At 45.3% G+C, this 27,500-nt stretch overlaps 2 protein-coding genes across 3 annotated transcripts in view; both read left to right on the top strand.

Annotated features, from left to right (window-relative positions):
• The window catches only part of LOC121573027 (cell division cycle-associated 7-like protein), a 17,433-nt gene extending 14,823 nt beyond the window's left edge, over nt 1-2,610 (top strand). Inside the window, exons 10-11 of the mRNA XM_041885064.2 lie at nt 1,397-1,533; nt 1,639-2,610. Coding sequence (XP_041740998.2) covers nt 1,397-1,533; nt 1,639-1,663 — 162 coding nt within the window. The 3' untranslated portion in view covers nt 1,664-2,610. The remainder of the gene's footprint in view (nt 1-1,396; nt 1,534-1,638) is intronic.
• Nucleotides 2,611-5,749: 3,139 nt separating this feature from the next.
• On the top strand, nt 5,750-23,385 carry LOC121572641 (transcription factor Sp4-like). Of its 2 annotated transcripts, XM_045222132.1 has the most exons (15): nt 5,750-6,310; nt 6,678-6,748; nt 9,743-9,820; nt 11,740-12,033; nt 12,278-12,450; nt 12,801-13,317; nt 13,448-13,522; nt 13,645-13,674; nt 13,705-13,722; nt 13,846-13,926; nt 14,168-14,447; nt 14,873-15,071; nt 17,585-17,652; nt 18,388-18,519; nt 22,735-23,385. In XM_045222132.1, the coding sequence occupies exons 1-15, from the start codon at nt 6,304-6,306 to the stop codon at nt 23,007-23,009; spliced, it is 2,298 nt and encodes a 765-aa protein (XP_045078067.1). In that variant the 5' UTR covers nt 5,750-6,303; the 3' UTR covers nt 23,010-23,385. The 2 variants fall into 2 exon arrangements, with proteins under 2 accessions (XP_045078067.1, XP_045078066.1); XM_045222131.1 differs by having other exon boundaries at nt 13,645-13,722.
• Nucleotides 23,386-27,500: the final 4,115 nt, after the last annotated feature.

The raw sequence follows: 27,500 nt of genomic DNA, 5'->3' as shown, positions 1-27,500 counted from the left end.
GGCGTATATTTTAGTTGTCTGGGTCTCTGTGTTTTTGATTAGATATATTTCTCAATGACTTTCTTACAGTTTTGCAATCATTATCAAACCATTTTTCATTATCTATTCTTTTTGGTTTGCTCTTATGTTTCTTTAGATTAGCCAAGGAGGCTTCCAAACGGCCAAATTTACACCTTCATTGCTGTAGGAGAATGTTAAGGCTAAAAAGTTGTCCAGGAGAGATTGTATTTTTTGGCTACTAATTGCTTTTTGGTAGATTTCTGTACTGTTTGCACGCCATCTGTAGGTCTGTTTAATACCATGTAATTTATTGGGCCGTGATGCTTCATGGTTGGGTTCTGCTCTTTTCAGATACACTGTGATTTTACTGTGGTCAGAGAGAGGTGTTAGTGGGCTGACTGTGAAGGCTCTGAGAGACTCTGGGTTGAGGTCGGTGATGAAGTAGTCTACAGTACTGCTGCCAAGGGATGAGCTGTAGGTGTACCTACCAAAAGAGTCCCCTCTTAGCCTACCATTGACTATGTACAGACCCAGTGTTCGGCAGAGCTTCAGGAGCTGTACTCCATTTTTGTGTTTCACTTTGTCATAGTTGTTTCTGGGGGGTATGTGGGGAGGGAAAGGTTGTTGCTTCCCGGTAAGTGTTTGTCCCCATGACTGTTAATAGTGTCTAGTTCTTCTGCTGTTCTAGCATTCAGGTCTCCACAGACCAGCACATTGCCTTGGGCCTGAAAGTGACTAATCTCCCCCTCTAGAATGGAGAAACTCTCTTCATTGAAGTAGGGTGACTCTGAGGGGGGAATGTATGTAGCACAGAGGAAGACGTTGTTATCTGTTAAGATAGCCTCCTTGTTGATTTTTAGCCAGATAAAGAATTCTCCTGTTTTGATCAATTCGATTGAATTAGTTAGTTCCTATTTATACCATATTAGCATTCTCTCTCTGTGTGTGTTCTCTCTCTCTCTCTGTGTGTGTCTCTCTCTCTCTCTGTGTGTGTCTCTCTCTGTGCTCTGTCTCTCTCTCTCTGTGTGTCTCTCTCTCTCTCTGCGTGTCTCTCTCTCTCTCTGCATCTCTCTCTGTATCTGTCTGTCTCTCTCATTATCTCTCTCTCTCCCTCTGTCTCTCTCTTTGTCTCTGTATCTCTCTCTCTCTCTGTATCTCTCTCTGTGTCTCTCTCTCTCTCCTCTCTGTCTCTCTCTCTCTCTCTCTGTCTCTCTCTCCCTCTCTGTGTCTCTCTCTCTCTGTATCTGTCTGACTCTCTCTCGCTCTCTCTCTCTCATTATCTCTCTCTCTCTCTTTGTGTCTCTGTATCTCTCTCTCTGTATCTCTGTATCTCTCTCTCTCTGTATCTCACTCTCTGTCTCTCTGTATATATCTCTGTATCCCTCTCTGTCTCCAGGACTGGGAGTGTCCTCTGTGTAGAGGTATCTGTAACTGCAGTCTGTGTCGACGGAGAGAAGGACGCTGTGCAACCGGACAACTGGTCCATTTGGCTCAACACAAGGGCCACAGCAACGTCCAAGATTACCTGGAGAGGTAGGTGTGCGCGTGCGTGTGTGTGTGTGTTTGTGTGTGTGAGAGAGAATGTATAGGTTGTTTAAAATAAAAAATATCTCTCTTTCTACCTTTCTCTCTCCACAGCATCCAGAAAGATCTTAGAGCCTAGAGACAAGCAGACCGTGCCCCCTGTTGGTCAGAACAGAGAATTACACCCTGTAGGCCCGGAGGGAGAGACCCAGCAGACAGTGTGCGTCCCAATTATCTCTCCTTTCTCCTGAAGTGTACACTCGTTCACTTCTTACCACAAATCTGAAAGCATTGGATTGTAGGAGGCATGGGCTAAAAGGTGCTTCCACCATATTTCTTACACCAGTAATTTCCCTTCAAATCCTTCAAGTGGACATGTGCACACTTTGGAAGGAAGGCGAGATAATTAGGACGTAGTCACACTGACACACATTGTCCTGCTTTAGTACCGCCACAGTTCAGACTAGAACCCAGACCTCCACCACGGGTCCCTCTGCCACCTTATTTAATCAGTCATGTTCAGTAGGGACACAGGAGGTAGCACCTGAAATCCTCCAGTGAGAATATACAACTCCCTTAAGTGTTTATTTGGACAGTGAAGCAAAAACGTTGAATTAGTCTCTATCCTCCACCATTTTGGATTTGAGATCAAATGTTTATATGAGGCGACAGAACAGAATGCAAGGGTTGGAACCGGTTCAGGGAACAGAAACCGAAAACCTGAAAATAACGACATTTTTCAAGGAATAGAATCAGAACCGGGAAGGAAAGTGATCTATACTGTTCCGGAACAGAACGGTTATTTTAAAAGCATAGGAACCGGTTAATAACGTTATTTTATGTTCCGGGTTTTTTTTTTTCAGTCCCACAAAAAAACGCAACTAAGCGCCTTTGCAAAGCCCTCCCTCTGTCAATCAGAAACTTGTTCCAGCGTCTGCCTGCCAGTGTGTGCATGTGTAGTGTACCTGTCCCTCTGACGCATCGCTGTATCCGACTGATGTTACAAGCGCAATTGAGAATATAGGGAGAGAGATTTTTAATTGGAGAAGAATGGGTTAACTTTTTCAATGCTAGTTAGGGATACTATAGTTATCACATTTCGCATTGGAGACATTACATTTTAGTCATTTAGCAGACGCTCTTATCCAGAGCGACTTACAGTTAGTGAGTGCATACATTTTCATACTGGCCCCCCCCCCCCCATGGGAATCGAACCCACAACAGACATGTTTTTAATTCTGGTGCCGCTCTGCACACACAAGCCTGTTAGCTAGCTAACTAGCTCTGGTCCAAAGTTAAGCCAACTCTCTGAAGTTCAAAGACATTCAAAGTTCCTCCAATAGAAGCCGCTCATCCGTAGGTATAACTCTGTGGGCCTAATTCAGATCATGTTTGTCATCACAAGATGCCCAGCGCTTTCAGCCAAGCCTCCTCCTCCACCCTGTCGCGCTCTCCCCACCCACAGAATGTGTTGCATCTCGCGCCCTACTCTTGTCAGTCCGTCACACATGTAAACAACTATATCTTGCCCGCTCCGTAGCAAGTAACGATATAAAACGGTACTTATTTTGGTTCGAACTGGTTCAGAACTTTATTTAGCTGGTTGTAAAAAACAGAACGATTGGAAATGTAAACTTTTTTTTATTTGAGTGTATTTTCATACATATATTTTTTACTGGTTTAAAAATGAAAGCACTTTATGTATCTAGTCGTCCCCCCCATTTGAAGGGGTCATAAGTATTTGGACAAATTCACTTATATTTGTATTAAAGTACTGAAGTTTAGTCTGTGGTCCCATATTCCTAGCACACAATGACTACATCAAGCTTGTGATGCATTTGCAGTTTGTTTTGGTTGTGTTTCAGATTATGTTGTGCCCAATATAAATGAATGGTAGAGGTATAAATATCATACCCTCCCAAAAAAATGTTAAACTCCCCCGGTATTGGTAATAGTGAGAGGTTAGCATATCTTGGGGGTATGATCTTTGTGCCTCTGTAACTTTCTCACTCATCATTATTCACGATTCATTCATGATTATCCATAATCATGGTAGCATCCACATTAATGTAGTGTTCAGAAATGTATTATATTCTTATGTACAATAAAAGTGACTCCAAAATGACACAGTACATTATTTACCTTTCATCTCAAATCCAAAATGCGTGAGTATAGAGCCAAATTAAACGTTTTAGCTTCACTGTCCAAATAAATACGTAGGAGAGTGTATATTTACCATTGCAGAATGTTTTGCTATGGTGTGCCCTACTGAACACAACCCAGGAAAACCATCACTTGTTGATCCCTGGTACTAAAAAGGTTTTGAGAGACACTGGTCGAGATGGAGATCTGTGGTTCTGTGTTTAGACAGGCAGCCCAATTCTGATCCTTTTATCACAAATTGGTCTTTTGACCAATCGGATCAGCTCTTAAAAATATGATGTGAAAATATCTAATGTGATTGGTCAAAACACCAATTAGAGGAAAAAAGGTCACAATTGGTCTGGCTCTCTATATGCAGCCTAACTAGAACAACTAAGATCATCTGATATAACTGCCACTTAAGTCACATCTGCATCTTCAGCTTTTGGTTTTTATGTTGACTTTTGATGTCGATGGGCTACTTTTCTATGTGGGTTAAGACAATGCTGTTTATTGTACGATCCATTGACAACAGGTCATGTAAAATAGTAATTAAAGGTTTAACTTTTTAATCATCTTTTTATACAACAGTCAGGCAGTGGAGTTGAACTTTTATTAGACATGGGATGAAGCGGAGGGTAAACACACAATTTTTTTTAAATTGGCTACATTTTATTTGGAAAATAATGTTTACACACCTATTATTACGCTAAATTAGCATAGGTAGTGTTTACGTTACCGGAGAGTTTACCCACCTATTTTACCACCACGTCCCTGATAGTAAGACCTTTCACTGAACAGGACCAGGAGATCTTCGCTCTGGATAAGAGTGTCTGCTAAATTATTCAAACGTAAATATAGACAATAGCCAATAGAAATGGATACCTGTGTACTGTACTGTTTAATTCACTTTATCATTTTTGTTTGTTTTTAAGACTGCCTCAAGCAGTGGACACTTTGAATCTGAATAAAGAACTGAAGTTATGTTTACTGGCTGGTTTCTGTCTATTTGTGTGTTTTGTGACAATGGCAGTTTTATTAGCAGTTTAGAGTGTCTAGATAGATGTAATTCTTAATGTCTGTAGTAGTTGACGCGACCAAATTCACATAGAAATGTGAGTTATAGATCTTTCAATCGCATTAAAAGCAAGTCTAAGAAGCGGTAGATCTGTTCTATGTGCGCTATTTCTATGCTTCCCGTTCTTAAAGGAAAGCTTTTGGGTGGAGTTATATTTTTTGGTATTTGTTTCATTAATCCATTGTTGATATAATCCCAAGATGTTTTGCATGTCATCAATCAAGTTTTCAAGATATATAACTTACAATATACAGAAATACATCCGGTATGATGCTTTGTAACCTGTTGCCACAAGAAAAGGGCAACCAGTGAAGAACAAACACCATTGTAAATACAACCCATATTTATGTTTATTTTAGCTATTTGCACATTGTTATAACACTGTACATAGCCATTTTTTGACATTTGAAATCTCTATTCATTTTTACATTTACATTTTAGTCATTTAGCAGACGCTCTTATCCAGAGCGACTTACAGTTAGTGAGTGCATACATTTTCATACTATTCATTTGAAACGTAATGTTTACTGTTCATTTCATTGTTTATTTCACTTTTGTTTATCTATTTCACTTGCTTTGGCAATGTAAACATATGTTTCCCATGCCAATAAACTCTTTGAATTGAATTGACTAGTTTATTTAAAAAAAGAGATAATGTATTACCCTACACTAGCACAACGCAGCGGTTCCCACTAGATAGCACAGCCACAAAGTCGAAATGGGCTATATTGTAAAAATAAATGAAAACAAAAATGAATTTAAGGTTAGTTATACGATTAGCAGTGTGGTTAGAGTTAGGTTTAAAGTCTGATTTTTAGAAGAACAATCTTAGAAATAGGCGGGGTTTATGACTGTGTGGCTGTGTTAACTAGTGACAAAGCAGGCTGGGAGATGGAGTCGCCGCCACCATCACATATTTTGAAGGCGAGGCTTCGCCAAATACAACTCCCATCTCAACCCTCGCAGACCGAGTCTGCCATCCAATCTGAATATGTGGGAGGAGCACACCGCCCACAAAAAGCCACAGCTATCTATCTGTCTCCAGATGCAATTATACAGTGCAACTATAAAGAATATACATAAAATAGTGCTATTGATAAGGTGTATTTTTGCATGAAGATCGTTGGAAAGGCTTGTTGTAGGCTACCTAGCGACAGAAACAGCAGCGGCAGAAAGAGGAGAGAGAGAGGGGTGTTGGGTAAATGAAAGTGGGTGGGCCTACCGCGGACACACACTACCAACTTCGATCAGGATACATTTATGCAAACGCTCGATTTTTTCCGTTAATAGAATTTACGCGCGACGGTCGTTAAAGTGTGTTTTTGGTTGGTTTTGAGTGGCGTCGGGTGCGGACAACGGACTCTTCCCCGTTATAACGGGAGGTTTGATTGTTGCTCGAGCTTGGTACCGCCCTTCCTGCCGGGTGGGTGGTTTCGGTGCTAACGGGAGCGACGCCACAGCCCAGCGCGAGCCATTCGCGGAGAAAATAGGCCGTCCTTCCCCGGTGCTTCAGCCGGCCTTTCTCCCCTAGCCTCTCCTCTCCGGTTTATGAATGCGTTATGAGTGGTAGGTACCCTCCCCCTCTCTTCTTCGTCTCCACCCTCTCTCTCTTTCTGCGCACGTAGCCTGCCTGATACCTACAATAACCCTTTGAGGATATAGCGTTTTCCTAAATAAGAGACAATAGTCTACAGGTATCTGTTTCTCTGTAATACAGTCTCTAATAAGGTTCCGATCACTGCATATGCCTTTATGGCCAGGAGTTTAACCATATGGTGTCACTACACTGTTATAAAACCACGTGCAGGGAAATAACCGCATCTGATCTCCCTTCACTCACAGTGTTATTGATAAAGGTGATCACTAATCACTCAGTCCTAAAGTGATAGTCTATTGATTGTTCATCAAGTATTGTCTGATTTATGGTCCTCAGATCAGAAGACTGATGTGTCGGGATCAGAAGAAGGGAAACCAGGCAAGAAAGGCAAACGTTCTGGATCACAGGTAGACTGGACCCCCCCCATATAGTTTGGGTGCTTTCTTCCTCTCCAATCACACACACAGACACACACACAGGCACACACAGACACAGACACACACACACACACACACACATAAAAAATAACTTCCTGGTTCTGTATAGAGACCAAGTTCAGAGGATTGCACAATGTCTTTCAACACAAATAATGGACTTTGCCTCAATGTCTATGAGATATGCATATTACTGTATAAAAGTGAATATTTATTTAATATTTTCAGAGCATTTCCATAGCATGTGTTCTGACAGGGTTTCCAAAGGCATGTTTGACTCTAGTGTTGATGTAGACTTCTGTATCGTCTGTAAAAAAAATAACACTATCTGTCTTTACAGACAGATGTATAGGTGTGCTGTGCATGTGTGTGACATTAAATATTTGCCCGCGACCTAGTTCCTTTTCTCTGAGAGAGTGAGAGGGAGGCTTCTCTTCCGCTGCTCTGAGAGAACAGAGAAATGTGTTTCTCACACCCACACACTCACTTCCTGTAATGCTACCCACTTCTACTGCCTATTACTCTCTACTGACTATTGCTCTTTCTCTCTCTCTCTCTCTCTCTCTCTCTCTCTCTCTCTCTCTCTCTCTCTCTCTGTCTCTCTGTCTATCTGTCTCTCTGTCTCTCTCTATCTCACTCTCTCGCTCTCTCTGTCGTTATCTTTCTCTCTCTCTCTCTCTCTCTCCCTCTCTCTCTCTCACTCTCTCTGTCGCTAACTTTCTTCTCTCTCTCTCTCTCTCTCTCTCTCTGTCTCTCTCTCTCTCGCTCTCTCTGTCGCTATCTTCTCTCTCTCTCTCTCTCTCTCTCTCTCTCTCTCTCTCTCTCTCTCTCAATTCAATTCAATTCAATTCAATTTAAGCGCTTTATTGGCAACAATAAATATTAACAGTAAACATTACACTCAGAAGTTCCAAAAGAATAAAGACATTTCAAATGTCATATTATGTCTATATACAGTGTTGTAACAATGTGCAAATAGTTAAAGTACAAATGGGAAAACAAATAAACATAAATGGGTTGTATTTACAATGGTGTTTGTTCTTCACTAGTTGCCCTTTTCTTTTGGCAACAAGTCACAAATCTTGCAGCTGTGATGGCACACTGGTTTTTCACCCAGTAGATAAGGGAGTTTATTTGTTTGTTTTGTTTATTTGTTTTCAAATTCTTTGTGGATCGCTGTAATTTGAGGGAAATATGTGTCTCTAATATGGTCATACATTTGGCAGGAGGTTAGGAAGTGCAGCTCAGTTTCCACCTCATATTGTGGGCAGTGTGCACATAGCCTGTCTTCTCTTGAGAGCCAGGTCTGCCTACGGCGGCCTTTCTCAATAGCAAGGCTATGCTCACTGAGTCTGTACATAGTCAAAGCTTTCCTTAAGTTTGGGTCAGTCACAGTGGTCAGGTATTCTGCCACTGTGTGCTTAGGGCAAAATAGCATTTTTTTTGTTAATTCTTTCCAATGTGTCAAGTAATTATCTTTTTTTTTTCTCATGATTTGGTTGGGTCTAATTGTGTTGCTGTCCTGGGGCTCTGTGGGGTCTGTGTTTGTGAACAGAGCTCCAGGACCAGCTTGCTGAGGGGACTCTTCTCCAGGTTCATCTCTCTGTAGGTGATGCCTGTGTTGCTCTCTCTCTCTCTCTCTCTCTCTCTCTCTCTCTCTCTCTCTCTCTCTCTCTCTCTCTGTCTCTGTCTCTGTCTCTGTCTCTGTCTCTGTCTCTCTCTGTCTCTCTCTCTCTCTCTCTCTCTCTCTCTCTCTCTCTCTCTCTCTCTCTCTCTCTCTCTGTCTCTCTCTCTCGCTGTCTCTTTCTCTCTCTCTCTCTCTCTCTCTCTCTCTCTCTCTCTCTCTCTCTCTCTCTCTCTCTCTCTCTCTCTCTCTCTCTCTCTCTCTCTCTCTCTCTCTCTCTCTCTCTCTCTCTCTCTCTCTCTCTCTCTCTCTCTCCATTCAATTCAATTTAAGGGCTTTATTGTCATGGGAAACACATGTTTACATTGCCAAAGCAAGTGAAATAGATAATAAACAAAAGTGAAATAAACAATCAGAAATGAACAGTAAACATTACACTCACAAAAGTGTCAGAGGAATAGAGACATTTCAAATGTCATATTATGGCTATGTACAGTGTTGAAGTACAAAAAGGGAAAATAAATTAACATAAATATGGGTTGTATTTACAATGGTGTTTGTTTTTCACTGGTTGCCATTTTCTTGTGGAAACAGGTCACAAATCTTGCTGCTGTGGTATTTCACCTAATAGATATGGGAGTTTATCAAAATTGGATTTGTTTTTCGAATTATTTGTGGGTCTGTGTAATCTGAGGGAAATATGTGTCTCTAATATGGTCATACATTTGGCAGGAGGTTAGGAAGTGCAGCTCAGTCTCCACCTAATTTTGTGGGCAGTGTGCACATAGCCTGTCTTCTCTTGAGAGCCAGGTCTGCCTAGGGCAGCCTCTCTCAATAGCAAGGCTATGCTCACTGAGTCTGTACATAGTCAAAGCGTTCCTTAATTTTGGGTCAGTGACAGTGGTCAGGTATTCTGCCACTGTGTGCTCTCTGTTTAGGGCCAGATAGCAGTCCAGTTTGCTCAGTTTTTTGGTTAATTATTTCCAATGTGTCTCATGATTTGGTTGGTTCTAATTGTGTTGCTGTCCTGGGGCTCTGTGGGGTCTGTTCGTGTTTGTGAACAGAGCCCCAGGACCAGCTTGCTGAGGGAACTCTTCTCTAGGCTCATCTCTCTGTAAGTGATGGCTTTGTTATCGAAGGTTTGGGAATCGCTTCCTTTTAGGTGGTTGTAGAATTGAACAGCTCTTTTCTGGATTTTGATCTCTCTCTCTCTGTCTGTCTTTGTTTGTATGTTCTCTGTGTATGAATGTGTGTTCTATTTTTGAATTCCCTCGATCTACCTGTTTGTGTTCTGTGTGTGTGTGTGTGTGTGTGTTCTGTGTGTGTGTGTGTATTCTCTCTAGGATTCCCAGCCGTCTCCCCTAGCCCTGCTGGCTGCGACCTGCAGCAAGATAGGAGGTCAGGGAGGAGTGGAGGGACAGGTGGTTAAATGCATGATAATAATAATTGTATTGTATATGTACAGTGCCTTCAGAAAGTATGCATACCCCTTGATTAATTCCACATTTTGTTGTGTTACAGCCTGAATTCAAAATGCATTTAATTGATTTGTTTTCTCACCCAATCTACACACAATACCCCATAATGACAAAGTGAAAACATGTTTTTAGAAATGTTTGCAAATGTATAGAAGATGTAATACAGAATATCTCATTTACACCCCTGAGTCAATACATGTTAGAATCACCTTTGGCAGCAATTACATCTGCACATTTTCTGGGTAAGTCTCTAAGAGCTTTGCACACCTGTTTGTACAATATTTGGCCATTATTCTTTAAAAAATGATTCAGGCTCTGTCAAATTCGGTGTTGATCATTGCTAGACAACCATTTTCTTGTCTTGCCATAGATTTTCAGCAGATTTAAGTCAAAACGGTAACTCGGCCACTCAGGAACATTCACTGTTTTCTTGGAAAGCAACTCCAGTGTAGATTTGGCCTTGTGTTTTATGTTATTGTCCTGCTGAAAGGTGAATTTATCTCCCAGTGTCTGGTGGGAAACAGACTGAACAAGTTTTTCCTCTAGGATTTTGCCTGTGCTTAGCTCCATTCCATTCCTTTTTTTATCCTGAAAAACTCCCCAGTCCTTAACAATTACAAGCATACCCATAACATGATGCAGCCACCACTATGTTTGAAAATATGAAGAGTGGTACTCAGTAATGTGTTGTGTTGGATTTGCCCCCAAACATAACACTTTGTATTCAGGAGAAAAAGTAAAGTGCTTTGCCAAATGTTTTGCAGGATTACTTTAGTGCCTTGTTGCAAACAGGATGCAAGTTTTGAGATAAAAGTATTCTGTACAGGTTTCCTTCTATTCACTCTGTCATTTAGGTTAGTGTAGTGGAGTAACTACAATGTTGTTGATCCATCTTCAGTGTTCTCCTATCACAGCCATTAAACCCTGTAACTGTTTTAAAGTCAGCTTTGTCCTCATGGTGAAATCTCTGAGCGGTTTCCTTCCTCTCCGGCAACTGAGTTACTAAAGGAAGGATGCCTGTATCTTTCTAGTGACTGGGTGTATTGATACACCATCCAGAGCTTAATTAATAACTTCACCATGCTCAAAGGGATATTCAATGTCTACTTATTAAATGTTTTACCCATCTACCAATAGGTGCCCTTCTTTGCGCGGCATTGGAAAACCTCCCTGATCTTTGTGGTTGAATCTGTGTTTGAAATTCACTGCTCGACTAAGGGACCTTACAGATAATTGTATGTTTGGGGTACAGAGATTATGTAGTCATTCAAAAGTCATGTTAAACCCAATTATTGCACACAGAGTGAGTCCATGCAACTTATGTGACTTGTTAAGCAAATATTTGCTCCTGTCTTATTTAGGCTTGCCATAACAAAGGGGTTGAATACTTATTGACTAAAGACATTTCAGATTTTCATTTTTAATTAATTTGTAAACATTTTGACATTATGGGGTATTGTGACAAAAATCTAAATGTAATACATTTTTAATTCAGGCTGTAACACAACAAAATGTGGAAAAAGTCAAGGGGCGTGAATACTTTCTGAAAACACTGTAAATGTTTGGTTTCTCCTATAACTGTACTTGTTGCTGTTACACTTGTTACCGCAATGGTATTATGTTGGCAATGTAAGTTCTGTACTAATAACAACCTATAAAGGCTCATACATGCTGACAAGTTACAAGGCATTATACCTGCAGACTTTCAGTAAAGTGTCACTGTGTTGAATGGGCTTCCGGCTGCAGGGAGCCAGATACCTGTACACTCAGCCGGGAATCAGACTCAAGTTCCTACTCTAGCACTTTTGTTCAATTATGTTTTCTTATTATTTTATTTATTGTTTATGTATGTTTATTTGCAGGTGCAGGGTGGCCAGTTCCAGGGTCATATAGTGGTAGACGCAGCAGGTAATCAGACTTTGGTTCAGCAGCAGTTGGAACTGGTTCCTGCCCAGTTCACTGGCAACGGCTGGCAGATCATCACTACTGCTCCCCAGATGGCCAAGGACACTGCCAATCAACCAGTCGCCGTGACGCTGGCCACCACTTCAGCCAATGACAGTGCTCCGGCAGGCCGTACGATGAAGGCTGTGGGCGGGACTAACACCGTAGCAGCCAATCAGCAGGCGCAGCAGCAGCAGTTCCAGATCATCCAGGTGTGTGTGTGTGTGTGTACGTGTGTGCGTGTGTACGTGTGTACGTGTGTGAGTGTATGGAAGGGAAAGTTGTCTGACTGGATGGAGGCAGTTGTGGAAATTCTGGTCCTATAACATATAATTGTATTTTTCTTAGCTATATGTGGTGGATTACTGTATGCTATACTATCTCTGTTAGTGTTCAGAACATGCCCAACTAATGAGACTGTTTTTATGTAATGTTAATGTTTTGGTCACTGTCCAGGTGCAAAACATGCCGTCGTCAGGGGGTGGGGTCCAATACCAGGTGATCCCCCACCTGCAGACGGCCGACGGCCAACAGATCCACATCAGCCCCCAGACCGCATCCCTGGGGGGGCAGTACAGACACATCAGCCCCCAGACCGCATCCCTGGGGGGCCAGTACAGACACATCAGGTGGGTGGCAGCTGGTCTAGAGCAGTGGTTCTCAAACCTCTCCTCATGGACCCCCAGATGTTTCACATGTTTGTTGTAACCTGGTTCACCTGGTCAACTCACCTGATTCACCTAGTCAAGGGCTTGATGATTAGTTAACCAGTTGAATCAGGTGAGCTAGCTGTGGAATAGTTAAAATACATAGAACGGCTGAGGGTCCCCGAGAAGAGGTTTGAAAACCCCTGGTTTAGAGGTTATACTGGTGGTCTAGAGGTTAGAGGTTAGAGGTTAGAGAGGCGCTTTGGGCCGATAAAAAGTGGGAAATTAACTTTTTTAGATGGAAACAGATAAAGTTATTCTATTCTATTCAGTCCAGCCCAGGGGGGTCTACCAGAGCAGGTCCAGCTGATCCAGACCCAGAACCAATCCCAGACCCAGGCAATCCTACAGCCAGCCAATCAGCAGGCCATCCTCACTAGCTCAGCCAATCAGACATTGCAGCTTCGTTCCGCCCAGTCCTTCCCGCTGCAGATGCAGACCTTACAGGGCTCCCAGACCCAGGTCATGACTACAGTACCCATAAACATCGGCGGTATGACCCTCGCCCTGCCGGTCATGAATAATTTAGCAGGGAGCGGAGCCGTGCAGCTTATCCAATCAGCCGATGGCAGCTTTACCATAGCTAACGGCAACCAGCTTGTGACGACAACGGCAGCAGCGGTGTCCGGGGCAGTTACTGTTACCGGGTCGTCTGGTGGTACCATAACAACTGTTACCGGGGGGGATGGAGTGTCGTCAGACGGAACACAGCTGAGTTCTGTAGCCGGGTCGGACGGAGGGGCGGAGAGAGATGCACAGAACCAACCCAGCGACCAGGACTCTCAGATGGTATGTGTGTGTGTGTGCGTGTGTTTGTGTGACTAAACATCTGTGATGTATTGATTTGATTGTTTGGTTGATTGATTAATGGATTGATTGGTTGATTAATTGTTTGGTTGGTTGGTTGATTGATTTACAGGTCCAGAGTCAGGCCAACGGACTGCAGGGCCAATCAGATCCTCCAGGGACCATCCAGCAGGTCATCGTGGGACAGGTGGGTTCTACTCCTCTGATTTGACCTTTTAACCTTCCGTTCTATTCTATTTGAGTATGATATGATATGGGACTATACTATAATAAATGATATTCTAAGTTGTTGTTATCATCATTCTCCAGATGGGCAACCAGGTGTTGCAGCAGATCCAGATACAGCCACATCAGTTCACACAGGCCCAGATCCAGCCACAGAACCAGGTAACACACACATGCACGCACGCGCACACACACACACACACACACACACACACACACACACACACACACACACACACACACAGTGAATCCGCAGAAAGTGGGTAAACTGTTTGTTTCCACCAGTTCCAGAGCCAGCAGATCCAAACCTTTCAGTTAGGACCAGGCGGGACCCTACAGCCCATACAAGCCTTCCAGAACCAACAGGTAGCTAGCTAGCTGCTCTCTCTTCTCTTTTGTTAACTACCTTCTTTATTGTTTTTAGTTGATTCATTCCCACTCCATTGTACCTGGGGATTTGGGGATATTTGTGGGGCAGTAAATTAAAGGGAAATAAATCTGTAGACTTATTTTTATTCTATCCTCAATGATTGTAACGTGTGTTGTATTGATTTGAATTGAATGTCTGAATGATTGATATCCTTTTTGTATTAATTGATTCCTCCAGGTTCTGATCCGGACCCCAACCCTCTCCCCGTCGGGCCAGATCACGTGGCAGACCCTGCAGCTCCCCGGGGGGATGTCTGTGCCCCAGCAGCTGACCCTGGCCCCTGTGGGCGGGGGGGCGGTGGGAGGGGGGGGCTTCATGCAGCTGGGAGGGGCTCCCCTGACGCTGAGCACAGCCCAGATCAACCCTGGGTCGGGGGTGCAGACAGTCAGCATCGCTGGGCTGGGAACCACAGGGGTACAGATGCAGGGGTTACCCCTCACAATCACTGGACTACAGGGTAAGACCACTGAGAGAGAGAGGCAGAGTGACAGACAGACAGACACGATAGAGAGAGAGAGACAGACACGATAGAGAGATGGAGACAGAGACAGAGTGAGAGAAACAGACAGAGAGACAGACACGATAGAGAGATAGAGACAGAGACAGACAGAGAAAGAGAGACAGACAGAGAGAGAGAGAGACCGAGAGAGAGAGAGAGAGAGAGAGAGAGAGAGAGAGGGGGAGAGAGAGAGAGAGAGAGACAGAGACAGACAGACAGACAGAGTGACGGACAGAGAGACAGACAGACAGACGGTGTGTGTTGAGTGTTGTTCTCCATGTATATTCGTTTATTTTCTGGGGGGGTTGGGAGCAGAACTAAAAAAAACACATTTCCATTCCATTCTACTGTATTCCATTTCACTCTAATCTACACTCCACCAGGTCAGCCGCAGGGTCAGGAGGGAGGAGTTAAGGTCGAGCCATCCCCTGTGACGGTAACCGTGGGTAACGTGGCGGGGTCATCGCTTAGTCCAGACCAGATGGGTTCTGTCCAGAGTTCATCAGACCAGGAAGGACCGCCCAGCAAGAGGCTCCGCAGGGTGGCATGCTCCTGTCCTAACTGTAGGGATGGAGAGGGGAGGTACATGGTGGCATGCTCCTGTCCTAACTGTAGGGGAGGGGAGGTACATGGTGGCATGCTCCTGTCCTAACTGGAGGGATAGAGAGGGGAGGTACATGGTGGCATGCTCCTGTCCTAACTGGAGGGATGGAGAGGGGAGGTACATGGTGGCATGCTCCTGTCCTAACTGTAGGGATAGAGAGGGGAGGTACATGGTGGCATGCTCCTGTCCTAACTGTAGGGATAGAGAGGGGAGGTACATGGTGGCATGCTCCTGTCCTAACTGTAGGGACGGAGAGGGGAGGTACATGGTGGCATGCTCCTGTCCTAACTGTAGGGATAGAGAGGGGAGGTACATGGTGGCATGCTCCTGTCCTAACTGTAGGGATGGAGAGGGGAGGTACATGGTGGCATGCTCCTGTCCTAACTGTAGGGATAGAGAGGGGAGGTACATGGTGGCATGCTCCTGTCCTAACTGTAGGGATGGAGAGGGGAGGGGAGGTACATGGTGGCATGCTCCTGTCCTAACTGGAGGGATAGAGAGGGGAGGTACATGGTGGCATGCTCCTGTCCTATCTGTAGGGATGGAGAGGGGAGGTACATGGTGGCATGCTCCTGTCCTAACTGTAGGGACGGGGAGGGGAGGTACATGGTGGCATGCTCCTGTCCTAACTGGAGGGATAGAGAGGGGAGGTACATGGTGGCATGCTCCTGTCCTAACTGTAGGGATGGAGAGGGGAGGTACAGGGTGGCATGCTCCTGTCCTAACTGTAGGGGAGGGGAGGTACAGGGTGGCATGCTCCTGTCCTAACTGTAGGGATGGAGAGGGGAGGTACATGGTGGCATGCTCCTGTCCTAACTGTAGGGATGGAGAGGGGAGGTACATGGTGGCATGCTCCTGTCCTAACTGTAGGGATGGAGAGGGGAGGTACATGGTGGCATGCTCCTGTCCTAACTGTAGGGATAGAGAGGGGAGGTACATGGTGGCATGCTCCTGTCCTAACTGGAGGGATAGAGAGGGGAGGTACATGGTGGCATGCTCCTGTCCTAACTGTAGGGATGGAGAGGGGAGGTACATGGTGGCATGCTCCTGTCCTAACTGTAGGGATGGAGAGGGGAGGTACATGGTGGCATGCTCCTGTCCTAACTGTAGGGATGGAGAGGGGAGGTACATGGTGGCATGCTCCTGTCCTAACTGTAGGGATGGAGAGGGGAGGTACATGGTGGCATGCTCCTGTCCTAACTGTAGGGATGGAGAGGGGAGGTACATGGTGGCATGCTCCTGTCCTAACTGTAGGGATGGAGAGGGGAGGTACATGGTGGCATGCTCCTGTCCTAACTGGAGGGATAGAGAGGGGAGGGGAGGTACATGGTGGCATGCTCCTGTCCTAACTGTAGGGATGGGGAGGGGAGGTACATGGTGGCATGCTCCTGTCCTAACTGTAGGGATGGAGAGGGGAGGGGAGGTACATGGTGGCATGCTCCTGTCCTAACTGTAGGGATGGGGAGGGGAGGTACATGGTGGCATGCTCCTGTCCTAACTGTAGGGGAGGGGAGGTACAGGGTGGCATGCTCCTGTCCTAACTGGAGGGATGGAGAGGGGAGGTACATGGTGGCATGCTCCTGTCCTAACTGTAGGGATAGAGAGGGGAGGTACATGGTGGCATGCTCCTGTCCTAACTGTAGGGATAGAGAGGGGAGGTACATGGTGGCATGCTCCTGTCCTAACTGTAGGGATAGAGAGGGGAGGTACATGGTGGCATGCTCCTGTCCTAACTGTAGGGATAGAGAGGGGAGGTACATGGTGGCATGCTCCTGTCCTAACTGGAGGGATGGGGAGGGGAGGTACATGGTGGCATGCTCCTGTCCTAACTGTAGGGATAGAGAGGGGAGGTACATGGTGGCATGCTCCTGTCCTAACTGTAGGGATAGAGAGGGGAGGTACATGGTGGCATGCTCCTGTCCTAACTGTAGGGATAGAGAGGGGAGGTACAGGGTGGCATGCTCCTGTCCTAACTGTAGGGATAGAGAGGGGAGGTACATGGTGGCATGCTCCTGTCCTAACTGTAGGGATAGAGAGGGGAGGTACATGGTGGCATGCTCCTGTCCTAACTGTAGGGGAGGGGAGGTACATGGTGGCATGCTCCTGTCCTAACTGTAGGGATGGGGAGGGGAGGTACATGGTGGCATGCTCCTGTCCTAACTGTAGGGATAGAGAGGGGAGGTACATGGTGGCATGCTCCTGTCCTAACTGTAGGGATAGAGAGGGGAGGTACATGGTGGCATGCTCCTGTCCTAACTGTAGGGGAGGGGAGGTACATGGTGGCATGCTCCTGTCCTAACTGGAGGGATAGAGAGGGGAGGGGAGGTACATGGTGGCATGCTCCTGTCCTAACTGTAGGGATAGAGAGGGGAGGTACATGGTGGCATGCTCCTGTCCTAACTGTAGGGATAGAGAGGGGAGGTACATGTATACACACACACACTCTCACTCTCTATCTCTGACTGTGTGTGTGTGTGTGTGTGTGTTGCAGGACCAGTGGAGACCCATCTAAGAAGAAGCAGCATGTGTGTCACATGGAGGGCTGTGGAAAGGTCTATGGTAAGACCAGTCTATACTGTGTAAAGGTCTATGGTAAGACCAGTCTATACTGTGTAAAGGTCTATGGTAAGACCAGTCTATCCTGTGTAAAGGTCTATGGTAAGACCAGTGGAAAGACTGTGGAAAGGTCTATGGTAAGACCAGTCTATACTGTGTAAAGATCTATGGTAAGACCAGTCTATACTGTGTAAAGGTCTATGGTAAGACCAGTGGAAAGACTGTGGAAAGGTCTACGGTAAGACCAGTCTATACTGTAGAAAGGTCTTTGGTAAGACCAGTCTATACTGTGTAAAGGTCTATGGTAAGAGCAGTCTATACTGTGGAAAGGTCAATGGTAAGACCAGTCTATACTGTGGAAAGGTCTATGGTAAGACCAGTCTGTACTGTGGAAATGGTAAGACCAGTCTATACTATGGAAATGGTAAGACCAGTCTATACTGTGGAAAGGTCTACGGTAAGACCAGTCTATACTGTAGAAAGGTCTTTGGTAAGATCAGTCTATACTGTAGAAAGGTATATGGTAAGACCAGTGTATACTATGGAAAGGTCTATGGTAAGGCCAGTCTATACTGTGGAAAGGTCTATGGTAAGGCCAGTCTATACTGTGGAAAGGTCTATGGTAAGACCAGTCTATACTGTGGAAAGGTCTATGGTAAGACCAGTCTATACTGCAAAAAATAGAGATTTACCAGTCTATGAAGAAAAATAAGATGTCTTTAATATTCTATCTATCAGGTAAGACCAGTCACCTGAGAGCTCACCTCCGCTGGCACACAGGAGAACGACCCTTCGTCTGCAACTGGATCTTCTGTGGCAAGAGGTTCACACGCTCGGACGAACTGCAGAGACACAGACGGACACACACAGGTACACACACACACAGATACAGTGGGGAGAACAAGTATTTGATACACTGCCGATTTTGCAGGTTTTCCTACTTACAAAGCATGTAGAGGTCTGTAATTTTTATCATAGGTACACTTCAACTGTGAGAGACGGAATCTAAAACAAAAATCCAGAAAATCACATTGTATGATTTTTAAGTAATTAATTTGCATTTTATTGCATGACATAAGTATTTGATACATCAGAAAAGCAGAAATTAATATTTGGTACAGAAACCTTTGTTTGCAATTACAGAGATCATACGTTTCCTGTAGGTCTTGACCAGGTTTGCACACACTGCAGCAGGGATTTTGGCCCACTCCTCCATACAGACCTTCTCCAGATCCTTCAGGTTTCGGGGCTGTCGCTGGGCAATACGGACATTCAGCTCCCTCCAAAGATGTTCTATTGGGTTCAGGTCTGGAGACTGGCTAGGCCACTCCAGGACCTTGAGATGCTTCTTACGGAGCCACTCCTTAGTTGCCCTGGCTGTGTGTTTCGGGTCGTTGTCATGCTGGAAGACCCAGCCACGACCCATCTTCAATGCTCTTACTGAGGGAAGGAGGTTGTTGGCCAAGATCTTCTTCTTCCTCCAAACACGGCGAGTGGAGTTTAGACCAAAAAGCTCTATTTTTGTCTCATCAGACCACATGACCTTCTCCCATTCCTCCTCTGGATCATCCAGATGGTCATTGGCAAACTTCAGACGGGCCTGGACATGCGCTGGCTTGAGCAGGGGGACCTTGCGTGCGCTGAAGGATTTTAATCCATGACGGCGTAGTGTGTTACTAATGGTTTTCTTTGAGACTGTGGTCCCAGCTCTCTTCAGGTCATTGACCAGGTCCTGCCGTGTAGTTCTGGGCTGATCCCTCACCTTCCTCATGATCATTGATGCCCCACTAGGTGAGATCTTGCATGGAGCCCCAGACCGAGGATGATTGACCGTCATCTTGAACTTCTTCCATTTTCTAATAATTGCGGCAACAGTTGTTGCCTTCTCACCAAGCTGCTTGCCTATTGTCATGTAGCCCATCCCAGCCTTGTGCAGGTCTACAATTTTATCCCTGATGTCCTTACACAGCTCTCTGGTCTTGGCCATTGTGGAGAGGTTGGAGTCTGTTTGATTGAGTGTGTGGACAGGTGTCTTTTATACAGGTAACGAGTTCAAACAGGTGCAGTTAATACAGGTAATGAGTGGAGAACAGGAGGGCTTCTTAAATAAAAACTAACAGGTCTGTGAGAGCCGGAATTCTTACTGGTTGGTAGGTGATCAAATACTTATGTCATGCAATAAAATGCAAATTAATTACTTAAAAATCATACAATGTGATTTTCTGGATTTTTGTTTTAGATAGAAATGACAGACCTCTACATGCTTTGTAAGTAGGAAAACCTGCAAAATCGGCAGTGTATCAAATACTTGTTCTCCCCACTGTATGTCCTGTGTAAAATGTTACCTCTAATTTTTTCGGCACTGCTGAGCGCAAACTTGAAAGTTGTGAAAATTCTGTGCAACTTCAGGCGCACGTTTACTGTGAACACTGAGGTTGTACCCGCTTTAAGTTACAGTTATTACAGTGGCCAAGTAGGCTACTGTGGCTATTTGATCATAATGTAGGCCTACCAGAGTGGCCTACCATCAAAAACAATGGAGAAAATGTATTGAATTTTACCCCCTTTTTTCTCCCCAATTTCGATCTTGTCTCATCACTGCAACTCCCCAACGGGCTCGGGAGGCGAAGGTCGAGTCATGCGTCCTCCGAAACATGACCCGCCAAACCGCGCTTCTTAACACCCGCCCACTTAACCCAGAAGTCAGCTGCACCAATGTGTCAGAGGAAACACTGTTTAACTGACGACCGAGGTCAGCCTGCAGGCGCCTGGCCCGCCACAAGGAGTCGCTAGAGCGCAATGAGCCATGTAAAGCCTCCCGGCCAAACCCAAACTTAAATCCGTTTTACCTAATTTCTACCAGCATGTTAAATGTGCAACCAGAGGGAAACTCTAGACCGCCTTTACTCCACACACAGAGACGCGTACAAAGCTCTCCCTCGCCCTCAATTTTGGCAAATCTGACCATAATTCTATCCTCCTGATTCCTGCTTACAAGCAAAAACTAAAGCAGGAAGCACCAGTGACTCAGTCAATAAAGAAGTGGTCAGATGACGCAGATGCTAACCTACAGGACTGCTTTGCTATCACAGACTGGAATATGTTCTGGGATTCTTCCAATGGCATTGAGGAGTACACCACATCTGTCACTGGCTTCATCAATAAGTACATCGATGACGTCGTCGCAACAGTGACCGTACATACATACCCCAACCAGAAGCTATGTATTACAGGCAACATCCGCACTGAGCTAAAGGGTAGAGGTGCCGGACGCTTATAAGAAATCCCGCTATGCCCTCCGACGAACCATCAAACAGGCTAATATTGAATCGTACTACACCGGCTCCGACGCTCGTCGGATGTGGCAGGGCTTGCAAACTATTACAGACTACAAAGGGAAGCACAGCCGCGAGCTGCTCAGTGACACAAGCCTACCAGACGAGCTAAATTACTTCTATGCTCGTGTCGAGGCAAGCAACACTGAAGCATGCATGAGAACATCAGCTGTTCCAGACGACTGTGTGATCACGCTCTCCGTAGCCGATGTAAGACCTTTAAACAGGTCAACATTCACAAGGCGGATTACCAGGACGTGTACTCCGAGCATGCGCTGACCAACTTGCAAGTGTCTTCACTGACATTTTCAACCTGTCCCCGACTGAGTCTGTAATACCAACATGTTTCAAGCAGACCAACATAGTCCCTGTGCCCAAGAACACTAAGATAACCTGCCTAAATGACTACAGACCCGTAGCACTCAAGTCTGTAGCCATGAAGTGCTTTGAAAGGCTGGTCATGGCTCACATCAACACCATTATCCCAGAAACCCTAGACCAACTCCAATTTGCATACCGCTCCAACAGATCCACAGTTTATGCAATCTCTATTGCACTCCACACTGCCCTTTCCCACCTGGACAAAAGGAACACCTACGTGAGAATGCTGTTCATTAACTACAGTTCAACACCATAGTGCCCTCAAAGCTCATCACTAAGCTAAGAACCCTGGGACTAAACACCTCCCTCTGCAACTGGATCCTGGACTTCCTGACGGGCCGCCCTCAGGTGGTAAGGGTAGGTAACAACACATCTGCCACGCTGATCCCCAACACGGGAGCCCATCAGGGGTGCGTGCTCAGTCTCCTCCTGTACTCCCTGTTCACCCATGACTGCATGGCCAGGCACGACTCCACCATCATTAAGTTTGCCGATGACACAACAGTGGTAGGCCTGATCACCGACAACGATGAGACAGCCTATAGGGAGGAGGTCAGTGACCTGGCCGTGTGGTGCCAGGACAACAACCTCTCCCTCAACGTGATCAAGACAAAGGAGATGATTGTGGACTACAGGAAAAGGAGGACCGAGCACGCCTCCATTCTCATCGACGGGGCTGTAGTCGAGCACGTCGAGAGCTTCAAATTCCTTGGTGTACACATCACCAACAAACTATCATGGTCCAAAGACAGTCGTGAAGAGGGCACGACAAAGCCTATTTCCCTTCAGGAGACTGAAAAGATTTGGCATGGGTCCTCAGATCCTCAAAGGGTTATACAGCTGCACTATCAAGAGCATCCTGACTGGTTGCATCACTGCCTGGTATGGCAACTGCTCGGCCTCCGACCGCAAGGCACTAAAGAGGGTAGTGCGTACGGCCCAGTACATCACTGGGGCCAATCTTCCTGCCATCCAGGACCTCTATACCAGGCGGTGTCAGAGGAAGGTCCTAAAAATTGTCAAAGACTCCAGCCACCCTAGTCATAGACTGTTCTCTCTTCTACTGCACGGCAAGCGGTACCGGAGCGCCAAGTCTAGGTCCAAGAGGCTTCTTAACAGCGTCTATCCCCAAGCCATAAGACTCCTGAACAGCTAATCACATGGCTACCCGGACTATTTGCATTGTCACCCCCCCGCATTGTTGGTTAAGGGCTTGTAAGCATTTCACTGTAAGGTCTACACCTGTTGTATTCGGCGCATGTGACAAATACAATTTGATTTGATATTTCTTCGGCAACTTAGAGGGAACATTGCCTGTTTCTGTGTTGTTCTTAATCAGATGGTCTCTCTCTCCCCATCCATCCTCCAGGAGAGAAGAGGTTTGAGTGTCCAGAGTGCAGTAAGCGTTTCATGCGTAGTGACCATCTCTCCAAACACATCAAAACCCACCAGAACAAGAAGGGAGGGGCATCTCTCGCCATCATCACCACCGACGACATGGAAGATTCTAACCAGGGCTTAGGCTCTTCCCCTCGCATCGTAACTGTGGCTACGCTCTCCCAGGACTCCGCCCCCGCCACGCCAACAGCCTCCTCGCCCAATCAAATGGAGGGAGAAGAGGAGGAAGAGGAGGAGTTTGAGTAGTGACCAGTGACCCACTTCCTGTGAAGGGAAGAAGTAGGGAGGGCTGACTTCGTAGTTGGTCTCCATGGTTACGCCGTGGCTGTGGAGGTCAGGTGGTATATATATATATTTTATTATTATTTGTTTGTTTTTTAAACGGACTCAAAGAGAAGAGAAATATGACAGACTGAAAATGACAAACAGACAGAGGAATCTGAATCTTAACTAATAATTGAATCCAACGACAGACTAAAGGTGTGAATTAGTAGAATGGTGTTTATAACAGAACAGAGGTCAGGGGGAAAGGCTAATCTGAACTCGCACCCTATCCCCTACAGTTGAAGTCGGAAGTTTACATACACCTTAGCCAAATACATTTAAACTCAGTTTTTCACAATTCCTGACATTTAATCCTAGTAAAACATTCCCTGTCTTAGGACAGTTAGGATCACAACTTTATTTTAAGAATGTGAAATGTCATTATAATAGTAGAGAGAATGATTTATTTCAACTTTTATTTATTTCATCACATTCCCAGTGGGTCAGAAGTTTACATACACTCAATTAGTATTTGGTAGCATTGCCTTTAAATTGTTTAACTTGGGTCAAACGTTTCGGGTAGCCTTCCACAAGCTTCCCACAATAAGTTGGGTGAATTTTGGCCCATCCCTCCTGACAGAGCTGGTGTAACTGAGTCAGGTTTGTAGGCCTCCTTGCTCGCACACGCTTTTTCAGTTCTGGCCACACATTTTCTATAGGATTGAGGTCAGGGCTTTGTGATGGCCACTCCAATACCTTGACTTTGTTGTCCTTAAGCCATTTTGCCACAACTTTGGAAGTATGCTTGGGGTCATTGTCCATTTGGAAGACACATTTGCGACCAAGCTTTAACTTCCTGGCTGATGTCTTGAGATGTTGCTTCAATATATCCACATAATTTTCCTTCCTCATGATGCCATCTATTTTGTGAAGTGCACCAGTCCCTCCTGCAGCAAAGCACCCCCACAGCATGATGCTGCCACCCCCGTGCTTCACGGTTGGGATGGTGCACTTAGTTATATTTCAAGTAATTAGAGATATCCAATTAACAGTAAAAGAGTTCCGGTGTGATTTGACGTTGGCGCTGCTTCCTCTGCATTGTGAAGGCCCCCCTGTGTGTGAGTCCTGGTACTACAACGCCTTAACACAAGCAGTACATACATTTAGCTGCACCCCAATGCTCACCTCTGTTTTCTGTGTGAGGGGCAAAGAGAGGATGCAGGAAGACGAGGGGTGATGGAGGGGAGAGAAGGGGTTGTGGGAGGGGAGAGAAGGGGTTGTGCTACACGGTTGGGATGGTGTTCTTCGGCTTGCAAGCCTTGCCCTTTTTCCTCCAAACATAACGATGGTCATTATGGCCAAACAGTCCTATTTTTGTTTCATCAGACCAGAGGACATTTCTCCAAAAAGTGTTGCAAACCGTAGTCTGGCTTTTTTATGGCGGTTTTGGAGCAGTGGCTTCTTCCTTGCTGAGCGGCCTTTGAGGTTATGTCGATATAGGACTCGTTTTACTGTGGATATAGATACTTTTATACCTGTTTCCTCCAGCATCTTCACAAGGTCCTTTGCTGTTGTTCTGGGATTGATTTGCACTTTTCGCACCAAAGTACGTTCATCTCTAGGAGACAGAACGCATCTCCTTCCTGAGTGGTATGACGGCTGTGTGGTCCCATGGTGTTTATACTTGCGTACTATTGTTTGTACAGATGAACGTGGTACCTTCAGGCGTTTGGAAATTGCTCCCAAGAAAGAACCAGACTTGTGAAGGTCTACCATTTTTTCTGAGGTCTTGTCTGATTTCTTTTGATTTTCCCATGATGTCAAGCAAAGAGGTACTGAGTTTGAAGGTAGGCCTTGAAATACATCCACAGGTACACCTCCAATTGACTCAAATGATGTCAATTAGCCTGTCAGAAGCTTCTAAAGCCATGACATCATTTTCTGGAATTGTCCAAGCTGTTTAAAGGCACAGTCAACTTAGTGTATGTAAACTTCTGACCCACTGGAATTGTGATACAGTGAATTGAGAGTGAAATAATCTGTCTGTAAACAATTGTTGGAAAAATGACTTGTGTCATGCACAAAATAGATGTCCTAACCGACTTGCCAAAACTATAGTTTGTTAACAAGACATTTGTGGAGTGGTTGAAAAATGAGTTTTAATGACTCCAACCTAAGTGTATGTAAACTTCCGAATTCAGCTGTATATAGTGCACTACTTTTGGCCAGAGCCTTCTGAGTAGTGTGTTATGTAGGGAAGAGGGTGCCATTTTGGATAGGTTTATTAGACTAGCACAAAACAGTTCTACAACATCAAGAAGAGCATTGGATGTGTCCAAAATGGCTAGGGTGCCATTTGAAACGCAACAATTGTATCTCTATGCACAAAGATGTTCTGTAACAATAGTGATTAGGATGATGATGAAACATGATATGTGGCGTGGTCTAGAATGTTGACAAACAGGTGAGAGGAGCCGGGACAGGTGTCTGTGTGTGTGTGTGTTTGTGTGTGTGTGTGTGTGTGTGTGTCACTGTACCTCGGTTCAACAGGACTATAGTTCAGGTAAAGAGGATCTGATAAACTGAAGAAAGACAACAAAAGGAGGAATAGACTTGTAAAGGGCAGAAAAAAATCACACACACAAAAATTCCTGTAAAGAAACGCTTGGCATTTGAAATATTTGTTTCTATAAAACGATCAATCGAGTTTTCTTTCTCCAACAGGCTGTTTACTGAAAGCAATACCATAAGACAATCCTAGTGAAACCATGTTTACATTAAAGAGAGGAAAAGGAAACCAGTCAGCTCACAGCGTTAAAGGTACACTCAGCAATATGACGTAGCAATCATACACAGCTGGGTGACTTCCTGATGTCATATTGCCGAGTGCATCTTTAAGATGTAGCGCTCCCGGGGTTGGTGGGTGGGACAGTGTCAGTAAGCAGCGCTTACTCAGAGCAGCAGCTGTTGTCTATATCAGAACCAGTTTAGAATACAGCAGTAATGTGACTTAATAACTTTCTAAACTTGTATAAAGTATTAATGTCTGCTATAAATGAGATACATTCCAGTAGTGAGACATATTCCAGATGCACTACATGACCAAAAGTATGTGGACACCTGCTCGTCGAATATTAATATATGGAGTTGGTCCCCCCCTTTGCTGCTATAACAGCCTCCACTCTTCTGGGAAGGCTTTCCCCTAGATGTTGGAACATTGCTGCAGGGTCTTGCTTCCATTCAGCCACAAGAACATTAGCGAGGTCGGGCGCTGATGTTGGGCGATTAGACCCTCAGTCGGTGTTCCAATTCATCCCAAAGGTGTTCGATGTGGTTGAGGTCAGGGCTCTGTTCAGGCCAGTCAAGTTGGCGGTCCCGTTCTGTGAGCTTGTGTGGCCTACCACTTCGCCGCTGAGCCGTTGTTGCTCCTAGATATTTCCACTTCACAATAGCAGCATTTACAGTTGACCGGTGCAGTTCTAGCAGGGCAGAAATTTGACGAACTGACTTGTTGGAAAGGTGGCATCCTATGACGGTGCCGCGTTGAAAGTCACTAAGCTCTTCATTAAGGCCATTCTACTGCCAGTGTTTGTCTATGGAGATTGCATGGCAGTGTGTTCGATTCTATATACCTGTCAGCAACGTGTGTGGCTGAAATAGCTGAATCAACCAATTTGAAGGGGTGTCCACATACTTTTGTGTGTTTATATATATATATATATATATATATATATATATATATATATATATATATAGTGTATATATTAGTGATATTTCAAGTAATTAGAGATATCCAGTTAACAGTAAAAGAGTTCCGGTGTGATTTGACGTTGGCGCTGCTTCCTCTGCATTGTGAAGGTGGAGCCCCCCTGTGTGTGAGTCCTGGTACTACAACGCCTTAACACAAGCAGTACATACATTTAGCTGCACCCCAATGCTCACCTCTGCTTTCTGTGTGATGGTCAAAGAGAGGACGCAGGAAGACAAGGGGTGATAGAGGGGAGAGAAGGGGTTGTGGGAGGGGAGAGAAGGGGTTGTGGGAGGGGAGAGAAGGGGTTGTGGGAGGGGAGAGAAGGGGGTTTTGGGAGGGGAGAGAAGGGGTTGTGGGAGGGGAGAGAAGGGGTTGTGGGAGGGGAGAGAAGGGGGTTGTGGGAGGGGAGAGAAGGTTGTGGGAGGGGAGAGAAGGGGTTGTGGGAGGGGAGAGAAGGGGTTGTGGGAGGGGAGAGAAGGGGTTGTGGGAGGGGAGAGAAGGGGTTGTGGGAGGGGGGAGAAGGGGTTGTGGGAGGGGAGAGAAGGGGTTGTGGGAGGGGGGATTCTATTAGCTGTTTGTTATGACATGCTTCTGGTGATGTTGCTCTGTCAATGTCGGTGCATAATTTTTATTTTTTTCGTTTTATTTTCTTAACCCCTCAGTACGTTCTGACACATGATTACTGTGTACAGCTAATGTATTATTCACCCTATTTTAATATC

This window comes from Coregonus clupeaformis, chromosome 8 (genome assembly GCF_020615455.1).
Source record: "Coregonus clupeaformis isolate EN_2021a chromosome 8, ASM2061545v1, whole genome shotgun sequence".
Taxonomy (NCBI): Eukaryota; Metazoa; Chordata; class Actinopteri; order Salmoniformes; family Salmonidae; genus Coregonus; species Coregonus clupeaformis.
This window is presented reverse-complemented; position numbering and strand designations above follow the sequence as displayed.

What these genes read in the sequence shown, in the direction of transcription:
- LOC121572641 (XM_045222131.1), top strand. An exon ending in AGCAGTTCCAGATCATCCAG is followed by an intron (nt 12,034 to 12,277) that starts GTGTGTGTGTGT and finishes GTCACTGTCCAG; the next exon opens with GTGCAAAACATGCCGTCGTC. An exon ending in AGCAGGTCATCGTGGGACAG is followed by an intron (nt 13,523 to 13,644) that starts GTGGGTTCTACT and finishes ATCATTCTCCAG; the next exon opens with ATGGGCAACCAGGTGTTGCA.